Source organism: Bidens hawaiensis, unplaced genomic scaffold, assembly GCF_021521415.1.
Source record: "Bidens hawaiensis isolate Kalapana, Puna unplaced genomic scaffold, B.hawaiensis_p1.1 tig00024820_1, whole genome shotgun sequence".
Lineage (NCBI taxonomy): Eukaryota > Viridiplantae > Streptophyta > Magnoliopsida > Asterales > Asteraceae > Bidens > Bidens hawaiensis.
This window is the reverse complement of record NW_027493931.1, coordinates 205,146-222,476: the sequence shown is the minus strand read 5'-3', so window position 1 is coordinate 222,476 and position 17,331 is coordinate 205,146. Positions and strand designations below refer to the sequence as shown.

The window sequence follows — 17,331 nt, the reverse complement described above, 5'->3', positions numbered from 1 at the left end:
AGTGATAAATGATCCAAGATAGATAACATTAAATCTTTAAAAGAATTTAAGAATTCTAACAGAGGTTTCAGATTCAAATTAAGCTTTTATTGTTTTTTTGTCTTTACCTCCTTTTGATGGGTCCATTGAGTTAGCAAATCCTCATTGCCGAAGTGTAACACTCATGTTCATGATACTTGAGAAGTGAATTTGTGATTGATCATAATATGAGTGGCCCAATTAAGCCTATTCATAATTTGAAGGGCCTATATTGGAGTTCCTCTCACTTCAAAGCTACGTTATGCCAACGAAAAGGTTTTAGGTTCAGCTTTTCATTTTTCAACTTTTCTTGCCTTCTTGACATTTGTTTTTACCAGGATCATAAGTTTATTTATCTTCACCGAGGTTTCTAATATTAATAAAAAAAACATATATTTTATGCTCTTTATTTCTTTTTCATTTTAACGACCAACAAATGTAGAATACCTAAATATTTCGTTTGGGTGAATCAATGACAAAAGGTTACCATCAGCTGGTCTAACTCTGCCGTATGGAGCCCTTAAGCACATCCAAATTATCTTCATTTACGGGAAAAAACTCACTTGCCCGAAAGATCCACTGTTGGTAAAACCCGCCGCACTCAGGATCGAACTAAAGATCACAAAAATCTCAGTCACTCATGTTCCCCCAAAGTATTGTAACTAGAAATTGAACTTGAATCTCTATTAAAAAAACTTATATTTCCTATCACTATACCACATTAAAAATTATAACTACAATTGCTGTTTTTGAAATATAGGTGTGCCACCACACCATATTTTATATTCTTTGTATCAAAGACTTTTTTGTTATGAACTAGTTTTTCTACCCGGCGTAACGCGCCGGCCAGCTAGCAAAACCCTAGTGTTGAAACATGGGCATTGGTAAAACCCGAGCGTTACGACGATGAGTTGATATGAATTCGATCAATTTCGGCTGCTTTAAAACCCAAAAAAATTAATTCGTCAAATAAACATATAAGAAAACAAAATATTTAATGCGATGTTTAGTTGGTTGGCAAACCCAGGTGGTGGTAAAACCCAAGCATTGTCATCCCAAGCATTGAGGCGGTAACTTGACACAAATTCGGTCGGTTTTGATTACGTATATTACGGTATCGGAACTAAAAAATGGAAAAAAAATATATATAAAAATTGAGGTGGACCAACGACCAATTTTATTTATTTATTTTTTTTGGGGGGGGGGGGGGTCGGTCGGTAAACTTAAGTATTGGTAAACCCTAGCGTTGTCGGTCATAGGCTTTAAATAAGGCCGCGAGTCTACGTGAACTCGGTCGGTTTCTTTCAGGTTTGTTATGGTACCAGAACTTTAAAAAAATGACGTTTGGTCAGTTCTCATTACATTTATTATAACGAAACTGAACTAAAAAAACAAAATTTATGAAACAATACGGTGCCGCCACACTTGCAGTTGTTTATATCAGATAATAATAATATCCATAGGTTTCCTATTTTGTGAATTATTGAATATAATATATTCATTCTAAATGTTGCTTTGAAATATATTTTTGTAGATGTGGTGGTTGGGTGTGATTTCGGGTAAAATAAGGGGTATCATACAAGCCAATCATTGGAGAAATTATAAAATTAAATTGAAGACAGAAAAATATGTTTAGTCACAAATAAGACGTACCAACTTCGATGTTGTTTATAATTTAGCCATAGAAGTTGAAAAGTATACAATACAAATCAAATATAAAAAAATGGTCATAAATATTTAAAAAAATTATGAATTTGAGTCATACCTAACATTGCATTTTGTTATGCTTTTGGTCATTGTGGGGACGGTTTCATATGATTTTTTCTGCCAAGAATTTGAAATCAAATTAAAACAATTAAAATTATTTAATTAAACAAAATATTGTTTCTATATGTCGATGACGATAACTCGACACGATAAATATAGACATGGCTTCCTAGATTAACCGGCATGTACATAACTGTACTTATTGAGTTATTTCACCATACAATACATACTGCCATGTCGTCGCATTCTAAAAGCATGCATATATGAAGCTTGGACCATAGACGCATTAGGAGAATTGAATATCAATCAAGATAAAAATCTAGGGATTATCGGACATATAAAAGATAAAATTCGAATTCTCGTTCATAGGTTTAAGCTTTGTATAGAATAAATGCGAAAGTGAATATCTATAATATATATAAACGAAAACCCTAAAATCCTACGTGTCGCGATGTGGTCGCTCCCCCTTTTTTATGGAAGCCACCGGATTGCTTGATTTTTAAATGGAGGTCTCTCATTGATTTAACCCAAATTCATGGATATGGGTCTTACAAAAACCAGATAGCTCTTAAACGGGTTATAACATCTCATTAAATTAAAAATTAATCTTACCAATTATTTGATACGAAAATCCTATAAAATAGGGATATACTAAAATTTAATATCCAATTTAAAAAAAGGATATTATTTATAATTAATAAATAATTTTATAGTAAAAAACATAAGCGGGTCATGGGTCACCAAATCAATATAGCTTTTAAACGGGTTATAACATATCATTTATTTATGAAACCCTTTTATCATCAAACCCTAAGTATATTATTAACTTTCTTACAATAAAGAAATTAAATCCAAAAAATAAATATTAAAAAACAAAAAATGTAAAACAACCATTCTCTTAAGCTATCAGATTGTTTTATTTGTAAATGAAGGTTTCTCACGCATTTGACCTAAATTCACAAGTAAAGGTCTTACCAAACCTAGATAGCTTTTAAACGGGTTATAACATCTCATTATATTAAAAATTAATCTCATAAAATATTTGATATGAAAATATTATAAAATAGGGATATACTAAAAATTATATCCTATTTTATTTAAAAAAACTATATTATTTATAATTAAGAAACAATTTTATAATAAAGAAAATAAACGGGTAATGGGTATCACCAAACCCAGATAGCTTTTAAACCGGATTATAACATATCATTATTTATGAAACCATTTTATCATCAAAACTCAAGTATATTAATTATTAACTTTCTTACAATAAATAAAATTCAAATTCAAATTCAAATATACACATATAAATATTAAAAACGAATAATGTAAAACAACCCCCGTAATACTAGGGATAAAATCTAGTAAATTTAATATAGTGGTTAAAAAGAAAGCAAAGAATTTGTTGAACTGAACATAGGCTTACCTCACATTTACAATTACACATTAATCGTATCATATCTTGGTTTAAAATCGTAATAAAAAACTAAAAACAAATAAGCATAGTTTTATTATTTTTTTACTCATAACACATGCTTTTCTTATATATAACAAAAAAGTAATAAGACTGTGTGTAGTTGTAAAGCTTACTGAGGGACACTATGCAACACATTGTGTTGCGTCATGAAGGGAGCTTTACTTGAAAAGTGGTGTGGTGGTGTAAAACCTCATAGACCCCTTTAATCATTACACAATTATGGTTATTTTTTTCTATTTTTGTAATATAAATAAAAATATAAATGTAAAGGAAAAATCATGATTGGTCATGCTCTCCACCCACCCGGTGACATTACCAAAACGCCCAATGCTCAAAAAGCTCTCATAGAGCACCAGGGACGGTGTTCCGAGCACTATGAATCTTTTTTCTCCCCTCCCAAAGCACCCATTACACACTGTCTAATTTCGGTTGAACGTTTAACATCTCACTTGTGACACGCGTTTTTGTTTTGTATTATTTTTTTAATGCAAAGTAGTCATCCATTAAAAAACCTTTTAACGGTCTTTCCACATATCACAAACTTGGCATAGGTTATTCTCACACCACATAAGCTATTCAAACACCATGTACTCCTATACGAGCTGAATATCCCAGAATTATGTCATAATGTATCGGAGTGTGTCTCTATCTGTACAGGTCGTATAAACTAAAAAGACTGTCATAAAGTACATTTGTCAATTATGCATGGACTCATATAGCCCTCGTACGTAGGGACGGCAGCGGGCTGAGTTCAGACTGGGTATTGATAATCCCATGCAAAAACCTGTTCGTAAAATCGTGTCCCATACCCGGCCCATTACCCGTGAGTATTTATCGGGTAATTACCCGTCGGGTATCGTCATACCTGCGGACATCGGGTATGCCCATTGGAACTTTCAAGTACATTTTTTTTATCATTATGGTTCTTTTATACCTTTTATTCATACAACAATTATTACAAATTAAAATATAATTTAATTTTTATATAGTTTTTTTTATATATACTTCACTAACTACAAACACAAAGAATTTTTTGGGTATACGATACAGGTATATGGTTTGAGTAAACAAGTACCTGTTTTCGGATAATTGGGTCGGGTATCATTCAATCCCATACCCGGCTCATTCCGATCAAAATTTTTAAATATCAATCCCATACCCCATACTACATCCCAAAGTTTCTGGCATAGCCTTAAAGCTCTTAAACTTTTTTGCCATCCTACCTGTACAAGCCGCATACAGGTGTTAAGGGGACATTCGTACTCTTTTCAAACTCTTGACACAGATTGTCAACGTTTAACATATGGCGGATGAGAGGAAGATCAAAGGCGAAAGCAGCGTGACCGTTGACGTGGGTCGCCACAGTACCTTTTGCGATTACTGCAAATCCGGCAACACCAGTAGTATTATTCACTGTTAGTTACTTTCTCAATTCATCTATTAGCTTTACAGTTTTTTACATCTCTTATGGATCATCATCATAATAATAATAATAATTAGGGCTACTTGTAGGTAAACATAGTTACATGTGCGTATACATATAAACCTTAATGTACAACAATCGCTTAATGTACATTACGCGACATACGTTCAGCTAAAACGTTCAAGCCAAAATTCTCAACCTTTAAACGTTCAGCTAAAACTTTTAAACCTTTAAACGTTCAAGCCAAAATCTAAAACGTTCAGGCAAAAAAACTTTATACGTTCAAGCCAAATCTTAAACGTTCAATGTCAAAACCCATCACTCAGAACTCAAAATTGATCGATTGAAGCTTCAAATTGATGATTAATTGAATCGATTTCAAAGATTAACCAATCAATTGGCTTAATTTCAATTTCAATTCAACTAAACAAGCCTGTGACGAGTTTTGCGTATTTCCGATGAGTTCGTTGTCGACGGCGATCATGGTAACGAAGAGTGTTGATGGCGCCGGCGAGCAGTGGAGATGGATTGAGCGGAGACCGTTTTTCCGGTGACGGCTCACACATAGGAGATCGTTGGGCAGTGAAGGTGATTTAAGGTTTCTTAAAATCAAGGGTAAAGGAAGTCGCGCGCCTATTGTACGATAAGGAATTAATGTATTGGATCCTTTATCTATATATATGTGTATATATATATATATCATGTGTAGATTTACAAGGTCAGATAGATTAAAAGCTCGTTTAGTTATCAAGCCCAAGCTCGAGCTTTGTGTATTTTTAAGTCCCTTTGTATCTATAATATCAACGATATCAGTGTTTTAAGTCTTAATTATCGACTATTAATGTTCAATGTTAGTGTTTTTTAAGTCTTAAGTCAGTTTTTATTGGCTACGATTGTTAGTGTTTTGCAAGTTACAAAAGGTTAATTTGTTAATGGTAGGATAGTATACTGATTTTTTAGTGTTTAATAATTGCTATATATTTGAATTTTACATGATATTAAAATTACCGATTTCTCAAAGTATTGGTCTTTTGGTCCTTGACCAATATCCGATAATTTTCTACATTAAGTGCTTAGCTTATTTGAACTTTTATGAATAGCTTTGGCTTGTTTAAGGTACCAAGAGAGCTCGTTTTGAGCTTAGGTTTGTTTAAGGTTTTTCTTAAAATATACAAATTTTATTAAAAACATTTATAGATTACTTATTTTTAAATAATAAACGAGATTGTAGGCGCGTTTAAACCCCTAGGCTTGACATTGATAATCAAGTTATGTCTATCCAACTGCAGAGATTGTAGGTAGTAGTATCAATGTATCAGCACTGCAGTGTTATTTGTTTTTTCAATTTCACTATCTAAATACTTTATTAAGTTATTAGAGTGGTATTAAGACAGAAAGACAACAATGTGATCTTTTGTAATTTCAAGTACTTAATATTTGATTCGCACTGTGCAAAGATTGTTTTTTTTAATAGCGTAAATTTAAAACCGCTAAAGAGGATTAAATATGTAATTTAAAGTGCCTAATCTCTCCTTTTTTGCTGTTTAAGATGTTCTGCTTATAGCCTTGTTAAACAATTATGCACTCAGCTTATGTTCCAATGATGGTATGATACCCTCTGTTTATTCGGTTATGCTATCGTTTACAATCTTTGATTATTTGAAGGAAATAAATAATTGTTCTTTTTTGTCTTCCGGATGTGTATGCAGTTAGAACATAAAATATACAGAGTTTAACATGCATTTTTTTGAATTTAAATTCCAGTTTCTTGCTCTTGCAGGCTTGCAGGCACACAGTCTGACTGTTCATGACTACCAAGCTCTTCTCGACAGAGGTTGGGGAAGATCTGGTTGTTTACTCTACAAATCTGTAATGGAGAAAACGTGCTGTCCGTCATATACAATCCGTTTGAAAGCAAGTGATTTTGTCCCTTCTAAAGAGCATGTTCGAGTATCCAAACGAATGCATAGGTGAAACAATAAGTTGCATAATTAATTGCTATATTAGAGGTACTAGTTTTTGAACCCGTGTATTACACGGGATTTGTCAAATTACCGAAATTTAAGTATTTAATCATACGTAATTTAGGGATTTTCTTTTGAATTTATAGATTAATTTTAATATAATCACACACACTTCAAATGTTACATATTTAAATTTTACATTTTCTTAAGATTGAAATAATGTTTTAAGATTACATAAAATCAATTATTGGTACCTAAACATATTAAAGATATTTTATATGATCAATACGAATGTAAATAGATTTACAAATTGTAAGATTACAAATATTGTATTTATTCAACAAAATTTGAAGTACAAACATAACTAAATATCTATTATAAACATAGGTCGCTAATTATTATACGATAATGGTTTGTAAATCATTATTTAACTAATTTAGCAATTCATTGTTTGATTTTAAACTTATTGTATGTATTCAATGGTTTATACGTATCTTTAGAAATTATGGTCAAATTTTCTAAATCTAATAGTAAAATTAGATGCAATAGGTTAGTAAAAGTTATTGTTATTTAAATTACATTAAATACGTTTTTTTATATGGGTTACAAATAATGGGTCATACCAGTTAAACCCACGACCCATGCATAGCAAGGATTAAGGAGAGTGGAGATTAGAAAATAGGAGGAAAACTAAAGTTAAGATTGAATAAGGTTATGATACATCATTATTATTTTTGATTATTAGCATAGGTTGATTCTGCTATTTAACTATCAACTTGCTAACAGGTTTCTGAATGGTTCACTTGATATCAAGAATTCAGATGAACAAAAGGCGACATCATCTGCAAATTCAGTACAAAAAGATGAGTTGCAATCAAATAACATTGACCAAACAGTTGATTTTCTGTCTGACCAGATCAATTTGGCTATACTCACATGCATAGAACAGGGGGAGTTTCAATTTCCTAGTGAAATTCAATTACCGAAAGCTTCTGCCAAAAGTGTTGCACCAAACAAAAGGAAGTTACAAGCAGAAGAATCGCAATATCTTGTGTATACCAGCAGCGTTTCTTTTCAGATTGCTGCTGCTTTAAGACGGGCCGAAAAGAATGTTAATTTCTACTCCAAACTTTGTTGCAGAAATGATATCAAACTGTTTAAATAGTTCAGCATCAGCTATCGGTTTATCTGTAAAGGCCTGCAACAGTCATATTAATTTCTACTCCACCGAATCACAAACTCAGCCAGATGCATCAGTTGAAAAACCTGCAGTTTCTAAAGCGAGTTCTTCAAACGATACATCTGAAGAGTTTCAGGTCAAAAGACAGAATCTTGAGATTCGTTTGAAACGGTCAACGTTTGACCCGGAAGAATATGAGTTATATAGAAAGTACCAGATTAAAGTGCATAATGATACACCAGATAGCGTGACTGAAAGTTCTTACAAGGGTTTTTTGGTTGACAGTCCATTAATTTTTGTTCAACCAAATGGAGATGGTGGTGTTCCGTCATGCGGGTTCGGTTCTTTTCATCAACAATATTTGATTAATGGAAAACTGGTGGCGGTTTGTGTTATGGATGTTCTTCCTAAATGTTTGTCCAGTAATTATCTATTTTGGGATCCTGATCTTGCTTTTTTGTCACTCGGTAAGTACTCAGCGCTACTAGAAATAAACTGGGCAAAGAAAGTCAAATTCAATGTCCGAGCTTGCAGTATTATTATCTTGGATACTATATTCACTCGTGCAACAAGATGAGATACAAAGCAGCTTATCGCCCGTCTGAGCTTCTCTGTCCTCTTCGTTACAAGTAAGCAACGTTCCGATGTGGGTTGCAATATGTTAGTGGTGGATCAAACATTTAACATTTTAACAAAATGTGTACTTGCAGGTGGGTTTCGTTTGACATCGCTAAGAGGCTGCTTGATAGAAAACCGTATGTTGTGTTATCTGATTATGCCACTTTGCAAAAGCCTAATGCAAGTGAACAGCAAATTGAACAAGAAGTGTATGAATCAAATGACATTCGTGTTGATGACGGTGACGAAATGTCTGAAGGTGCTTATGAAGACTCTGATTATGACGACGATGACGATGATGAATTAATAGGACCGGCATGTACATAACTATACTTATTACACCATAGAATACATCTTGACATGTCCTCAAAGCCAAAAGCATGAGCATGTTAAGCTTTGATCGTTGATGCATAATGAGATGTTATAACCCGTTTAAGAGCTTTATGGGTTTGGTGAGACCTTTAGCCGTGAATTCGAGTCAAATGCGTGAGAAGTCTTCATTTACAAATAAAGCAATCTGATGGCTTGAGAGAGTCGTTGTTTTACATTTTTCGTTTTTTAATATTTATTTTTTGGATTTTAATTTTCTTTATTATACGAAAGTTAATAATATACTTAGGGTTTGATGATAAAGGGGTTTTATAAATAAATGATATGTTATAACCCGTTTAAAAGCTATCTTGATTTGGTGACCCATGATCCGCTTATGTTTTTTACTATAAAATTATTTATTAATTATAAATAATACCCTTTTCTTTTTAAATTGGATATTAAATTTTAGTATATCCCTATTTTATAGGATTTTCCTATCAAATAATTGGTAAGATTAATTTTTAATTTAATGAGATGTTATAACCCGTTTATGAGCTATCTGGTTTTGGTAAGACCCATACCCTTGAATTAGGGTTAAATCAATGAGATGCATTCATTTAAAAATTAAGCAATCTGGTGGCTTCCAAAAAAAGGGGGAGCGACTACATCACGACACGTAGGATTTTAGGGTTTTCAATAATATATATTATAGATTTAAAAAGGCAAATAAAATACCAGTCGTTAAACATAAAACGGCCAAACGGGTAAAATCTAAAAACTATATTATGTGATAATAATAATAATAAGAATATTGGTTTTAAATAATCTTTTTTATTGGCAAATAACAGCAACTTTACTCTTGGCTGATGACAGTTCCAACTAAAGGTACATTGTTAATAACTACCCGCGACTAACATAGGATTAACTCCATTAGTTGCAAGTCGTCTGGAAAACGTTTTTGTTTGGAAAACTCACATTTTTGTCGGAACACTCAGCATGAGCACCACCACTAACTTGAGCATTGCCAACTGATTCTGGCGGTGGCTCTAGGGTTTTGACGACCTCCATAACTAGGGCTTTTATTAATTAAAGATTCCTAAATGTTCGATCTAAGGTTACAAAGATGTTTGGGATGAAAAAGTTGAGTTTTCTGGGAAAGGATGTGAGTGTTCCAGCAAAAAAAACGTTTTTTTTTCGCGATCTGCAATTAACAGAGATAGTCATTGTTTGTAACACCCCAACCCGGAACAGGCTGGTGTGTCACCATTACAGATATCATAAACCAAACGCAATCCATTTAAAAGAAAGAAATAGAATCTAAGGCCCAACGAGTTAAATCGAACTAAAAGAAATCCTAAGTCTCATTTATTAAATGTTAAAATAAAAAAAAAATATACAAAGTCTTTATTCTTGAACTTCATTTTTACTCTCATTACTGATTTCCTTGATTTCCTGAATTACCTGTCAACAAATAAGACAAACACAAACAAGAAAATACGGCTGAGCCAAAAATTGCCTAGTAACGGAAAGAACAATAGTAATGACGATAAGGCGAATGAACAAAAACAAAATATTAACAGAATCTATCTTCCCAAAATAAGTATTATACCGAAATTTGATACTTTTAGAACATATGACAAAAACCGATACTAAACATATTACTAAAAGAACGGTGGCTGACTTACACGACAATTGACATTACAAAAATAAGTCGCGTAATTAAAGAAGTACCCAGAGCCGAAATATATAACATATAACTTGTAACATTTAACGTGTGACGTGTAACATATAACGTGTGACATATAACGTGTAACATATAACTGAACTAGGATCAATCCATACGCCCCTAAACGACCAAAGTACTACCAAAGTACTAGTTAGAGACGCCGTGAACTTTTAAAACACACTGCCACGAAAAGTGTTGTGCTCGGGTAACAGAGTACTAAACCTGAAAGGCAATATAACTGCCTAGCATATAACATATTAACAAAAATTCATATTATTGTCCATAGGAACATGCAATAATGAGTACGAGTTTATAAGATCTATTGCATGCTACAAATCTCTCTAACCGAAATAAATAGTTGAACAAAACTAAATAAAAAGTTGACGACGTATAAAATGTCCAAAGACCAAATGGGTCGTATCGATAGAGACAACTTGGTGATACTAAAATATAAAATACCAAAAGCCCGTACTACAAAGTAACGGATTAGAATTTGCTATAAGTATACGTAAATAGTTATTCATTTATTTTTAGGTAGTTATATTATTTGCAGGGTATCTGATAGTAACCTTTAGTGTTACTACCTAGTTACTGCATGCATAAAAATACATACATAAATACATGTATGTAGGTATATAGGTCCAAGAAAGAGAATCTAGAAGTTAGTGTGTTCATACACATAAAAAAAACAACATTGACTTAGCCTCCTGAGATATGTCCATGGTTGTTTGCTTGTGGTAAAATCATAATATTTCTTTTATACAAACAATACGGATACGTACCAGATCCATCATTCTAGCAACCATGTTATCATAGTATGATGAATTTAAATTAACTAAAACATTCAAAACCCAACCATTAATAAAAATCATTTATCAATAAAATATTTCTTCAATTATTTATTGATTTCATCTACTAAGTATACACGCACACTGTGATGAAGAGAAAAAGAACTACCAGATTAAATTGGTTTATAAAAGGCTTCGGTTCATCTCCAAGTTAAACTGTTTTAATTCATCGCTGGAACATGTTAACAATCACGTATTCAAAACAAGTTATCAAGAACAACCAGTAGCAAGGAACCGTCGATTACCTCAATAGTTGAACCGCAACGAACGTCTAAAATAGCGAGAGCGGTAGGAATATATGGATACGCGATGAATGTTGGCCTGTAATGATTCGGGAACAGAGTATCCAAGCTTCATATGAAAGGTTGAATACTTTATATATAAGAGATAGATCAATGATGTTGATAAGGGATTGTGATCCCATCTTTTTCGGGAATTCTTTAGTAGGATATAGGTTAAAATTTTGAAATCTTGTTTCCATTAAAATAATCTAATGCACTCATATTCAAATTTTCATGTTATACATAGATGTATATGTTATCATATATATTTTCATTATTTTTCTTTTCTTCCAAAACTCAAGAGTTTATTTATGTTATTATCTAAAGTACTAATTTGTTTATTTTATCAACTATTTTTGCTATTATTTATTATATATTATTATTTTAGAGTATTACATTGTTAATCTCGAACCGTTATAACAAGGCATAGTTGGGTATTTAAAACCAAATTTCTAATTATTAAGTTTACAAACAAATTTCTCTTTTATTATAATGATAATCTATGTAGTCAATATCGTTTATATATCACCGATATATTGGTGATATATTGGTTATCGGTTCCTTGGTAAAATATCGGTTAAAATATCGGTACCGATAATATCGGCGGTATTGACCGTTATTCACTGATATTCGACCGCTATTTGATCAATATCTCACAGATATTCCTGATATCAGTATTTAAGTCTTAATAATCGATTTTTAGTGTTCAATGTTAGTGTTTTAAGTCTTTATCGGTTCCCACTTGTTGTGATTGTTAGTGTTTTGTAAGTTGTAAAAGGTTAATTTGTTAATGGTAGGAAGTTTACCGAATTATTAGTGTTTAATTTCTATACATATGAACTTTACATGATACTAAATTTACCGATATCCCACCGATATATCCTCACCACGATAACCGGTATCTCAGATATTGGCCCTTGACCGATTATTGATATTTTTCCGCATTAACTGCTTAGATAATAATAACTTGAGAAAATTCTCAAAATAACCATTTTATAGAAAGTGATTTCAAGTTTGTCTCTCTTAATTAAAATTTCCAGCCTTTTTCCTTACGTATCTCATCGCTGACGATGTGTTAATGAATACCGCCGATGAGTTAGTAAACCAATCGGATAACGGCGTGTGGCCGGAACACGCATGATACTTAACGCATCGTCACCCATAAGTTAATACTTAACGCATCGTCACCCATAAATTAATACTTGACGCATCGTCAACCATAAATTAACAACACATTGTCAACCATAATTAGTCACGCATCATCAACCATGCGTATTCCATCCACGTGTTGTTAACCGATTGATTTACTAACTCATCGGCATAATTCTCTAACACCTCGCCAGGCAACGAGATACGGCATAATTTATGCCCTAACACATCGACCGACAACGAGATACTGCCAAAACCGGAAACTTATAAGGAGAAAGGTGGTATTTTAGAAATTTTCTTTTAATAACTTCCTGTAGAGGAGAGAGAGGCGTGGAGCCTACGGTTGTGTGACCTATTCCGTCGATTTGTTCTCCGATCACACTCAATTGAATCGGAATGAACAATTGAAAGCAACAACGATCGTGTTGTACACATGGCGGATAAGCGTAAGATCAAGAGCGAAGCTAGCAGTAGCAGTAAAATCATCATCGATAATAATGTTAAAAGCAGCGTTGTCGTTGACGTTGGTCGCCGTAGAAGCTCTTGCGGTTATTGCAAATCCGGTCCCAATTCCAGTATTACTCACGGTTAGTTCGTTAGTTAGGTTTAATTTTTTACATTTGTGGAGAATTAGGGATTCTGAATCAATCGTATGAGTAGGTAAGCATAGATAATAATTACTTTAATGTTGAAGTGGACTGTAAACCGATAGGTTAACTAGTAGATTTACAAAAAGTATTGATATCCAATGGGAGACTGGTAGGGTTTGAGGATCGATAGAAAGCTCCAAACGAGTCGAGTTTTTCGAGCTTGAGACGAATCCGAGTCTCAAATAAAGCTCGTTTAGTTATCGAGCTTGAGCCTGAGCCTTGTATGGAAAGCTCATTTAGGCTCGTTGAGCTTTAGCTAGCCGTGCATTTTTAAGTTTTATCTTATTTGGACTTTTATGTATTAATTTCACACGGCACAACGCCGAGTTTTGGCTCATTTAAGGTACATGTACTACATGAGCTCGAGCCAAGCTTAGGCTCGTTTAAGGTATTTTTTTGAAGTATACAAAATTAATTAAAAACGTATATAGTTTAGTTAATAAGTAATAAACGAGCTGAGCTCGAGAGTAGTCGAGCTTCGACTTGGATCGGCTCGTTTTTTACACCGTTTGACATTGATAATCAATTATATCTATCCAACTGCAAGGATCGTAGGTAGTATCAGCACAGCAGTGCTATTTATTTTCTCAGTTTTACTATCTAGCTCCTTAAATGATCTAGTTGTGTGCTATTAAGACACGAAGTCAAGTATGCGATCTTTTGATTAATAGAAAGGTATTCCTCTATTCCAATTAGGCAGAGTTTTAGGTCAGTGAGACAATATGTATAAATTATGAAGTGTCAATTGTTTCAACTATCAGTGTGTAAATCACCAGAGGACTAGTCAGTTTTAATTGAATATGCCAGGTTTTTTTTAATAGAAATAACAACTGGGAGGTTTTCATTTTCATAACCACCAAATCAAAGGTGAAATTGACCTTTTACTAGACTGTAAAATGAGAACATATCGGTTGGAACTTGGAAATAATCATCAATAGAATATTTTAGTATATTAGCAAGCAAAACTAAATCAATATAGTGGTATGGTAAAATAAAATCACAACAGAACTTGCCAACTCACCACCACTCCAACAGAATTGTTGAGCTCTCTTGTCATCAAAGAACTTTTATCTTTGAACGGTTTTTTTGGGTCTATAAGTTTAGAAGTTTTCTATCATACGAGATGGATAAAATCATAATTCATAAAATAAATTAAAAATTTAACAAGGGTTCTAACTTGCTACTATTGTATCTGGTTTCTGGTGTCCAAACATGTCAAATGATGAACACACAGCATTATTTGATTGGTTAGATTTGTAATTTCAAGTACTTCATATTTGATTTGCATTGTGCAAAGATTGTTGATTGTTTTTTTTCCTTTGAATGGCTTAAATTTAAAATCGCTAGGAGGGTTAGATATGTAATTTCTGGTACTTAATCTCTTCTTTTTTGTTGTTTAAGATGTTCTGCTTACAGCCTTGTTAAACAATTATGCATTCAGCTTATGTTCTAATGATACCCTTTGTATATTCAGTAAAAATAGACATTATTATGGTATCATATACAATATTTGATTATTTGAACGACAGGGCATATATAAATAGTTGTGTTTTTTTTGTCATCTGGATGTGTATGCAATTAGAGCATAAAATATACAGAACTTTACGTGCTTTTTGCTCAATTTAAATTCCGGTTTCTTGATCTTGCAGGTTTATGGGCACACAGTCTGACTGTTCATGATTACCAAGCTCTTCTTGACAGAGGTTGGAGGAGATCTGGTTGTTTTCTCTACAAACCTGAAATGGAGAAAACGTGTTGTCCATCTTATACAATTCGTTTGAAAGCAAGTGATTTTGTCCCTTCTAGAGAACAAGTTCGAGTATCCAAACGAATGCAGAGGTGAAATAATAATCTGCATAATTAAGTGATACAATAATGGTATTCTGTTATTTAATAATCAACTTGCTAACAGGTTTCTGGATGGTTCACTTAATATCAAGAATTCAGATGAACAAAAGGAGACATCATCTGCAAGTTCAGCACAAAAGGACGGGTTGCAATCAAACAACATTGACCAAATGATTGATTTTCTTTCTGACCAGATCAATTCAGCTATACTCACATGCATAGAACAGGGGGGGTTTCAATTTTCTAGTGAAATTCAATTCCCGAAAGCTTCTGTCAAAAGTGTTGCACCAAACAAAAGGAAGTTGCAAGCAGAGGAATCTCAAGATCTTGTGTATACCAGCAACATTTCTTTCCAAATTGCTGCTGCTTTAAAACGGGCCCAAAAGAATGTTGGAACGGGAAAAGATCCAAAATCTCTTGCAGAAACGATAGCAAACCGCTTAACTAATTCATCGTCAGCTATCAGTTTGTTTGTTAAAGCTTGCAACGGACATATTAATTTCTACTCAGCCGAATCACAAACTCTGCCAGATGCATCAGTTGAAAAACCTGCAGTTTCTAAAGCGAGTTCTTCAAATGATACATCTGAAAAGTTTCCGGTTAAAAGACAGAATCTTGAGATTCGTTTGAAACGGTCAACGTTTGACCCGGAAGAATATGAGTTATATAGAAAGTACCAGATTAAAGTGCATAATGATACACCAGATCACGTGACTGAAAGTTCTTACAAGCGATTCTTGATCGACAGTCCGTTAATTTATGTTCAATCAAAAGGAGATGGTAGTGTTCCGTCATGCGGGTTCGGTTCTTTCCATCAACAATATTTGATTAATGGCAAACTGGTTGCAGTTGGTGTGGTGGATATTCTCCCTAAATGTTTGTCCAGTAAATATCTATTTTGGGATCCTGATCTTGCATTTTTGTCACTCGGTAAGTACTCAGCACTACAAGAAATAAATTGGGTCAATGAAAGTCAAACCCATTGTCGTAGCTTGCAGTATTATTATCTTGGATACTATATTCACTCGTGCAACAAGATGAGATACAAAGCAGCTTATCGCCCGTCTGAGCTTCTCTGTCCTCTTCGTTATGAGTAAGTTAAAAAAAGTGTCGTTTTGGGTTGTAATATGGGTTAAACGTCTAAAAAGCGTGTCCTTGCAGGTGGGTTTCGTTTGATATTGCTAAGAGGCTACTTGATAGAAAACCGTACGTTGTATTATCTGATTATGCCACTTTGCAAAACGAGGTGGACCTTTTGCCTAGTGCAAGTGAAGATCAAATTGAACAAGAAGTGTATGAATCAAATGACATTCGTGTCGATGGAGATGAAGAAATGTCTGAAGGTGCTTTTGAAGACTCTGATTATGATGATGAAGACGATGAATTAGTAGGACCAGAATCCACTAGTTTGATGCCTGCGGAAATGAGAAAAGATGTCAGTAATATTGTCATTGGTTTGAGGGGAATGAACCTGAAATATAAGGTACACTTTTGCGTACTAATTTACTCAAAATATAACCCGTTTAACTCGTTATCCATGCTTTTTTTTGAAGGATATTCGAGAAGCGTTTGGAGTTAGGGAAAGGGGATACTTGGAAAGCCAGTTGGATAAATATGTGAGGGCCGTTGGTACTGATCTTTCTGAGCGAATGATTTACTCGGTTGGTTGAATGAAAACAAGAAATAAGGCGATTATTATTGTTGAAGTTCATGCTTTCTAGCGTATAAGTTATGATCCGCATAGTGCGAATATGAACGTGGTTTTAATTTCGCTTGCTTGTTTGAATGAATGAATATATGCTTAGTTCTATTACTCAAACTCGGTCTCACACCCTTGTTATTTAACCTGGATTTAGACAACGATTTATAACCTCTCATTAACTTTGAATATTATTGTTCTTGCATTACATCTTCATCTTCTTTTCACAATTTATCTGAACTAGTAAATATAAAATAACTAGATTTTCTATCCGGCGTGTTGCGCCGGGGCAGTTGGTAAAACCCCAGCATTGAAACCCAGATGTTGGTAAAACCCGAGCATTACGACGATGAGTTAACACGAATTCAGTT

General features: G+C 33.4%; 1 protein-coding gene and 1 pseudogene across 2 annotated transcripts; both read left to right on the top strand.

The window, feature by feature from the left end:
- Positions 1-4,565: 4,565 nt before the first annotated feature.
- On the top strand, positions 4,566-9,642 carry LOC143570082 (arginyl-tRNA--protein transferase 1-like; annotated as a pseudogene). The gene is made up of 5 exons (XR_013141860.1): positions 4,566-4,677; positions 6,466-6,655; positions 7,436-8,458; positions 8,540-8,766; positions 9,608-9,642. The product of XR_013141860.1 is annotated as an arginyl-tRNA--protein transferase 1-like (transcript).
- A 3,554-nt stretch (positions 9,643-13,196) lies between these two features.
- Positions 13,197-17,038, top strand: LOC143570073 (arginyl-tRNA--protein transferase 2-like). The gene is made up of 5 exons (XM_077055822.1): positions 13,197-13,350; positions 15,063-15,252; positions 15,326-16,354; positions 16,423-16,744; positions 16,815-17,038. The coding sequence occupies exons 1-5, from the start codon at positions 13,197-13,199 to the stop codon at positions 16,929-16,931; spliced, it is 1,812 nt and encodes a 603-aa protein (XP_076911937.1). The 3' UTR covers positions 16,932-17,038.
- The last annotated feature ends 293 nt before the right edge of the window (positions 17,039-17,331 follow it).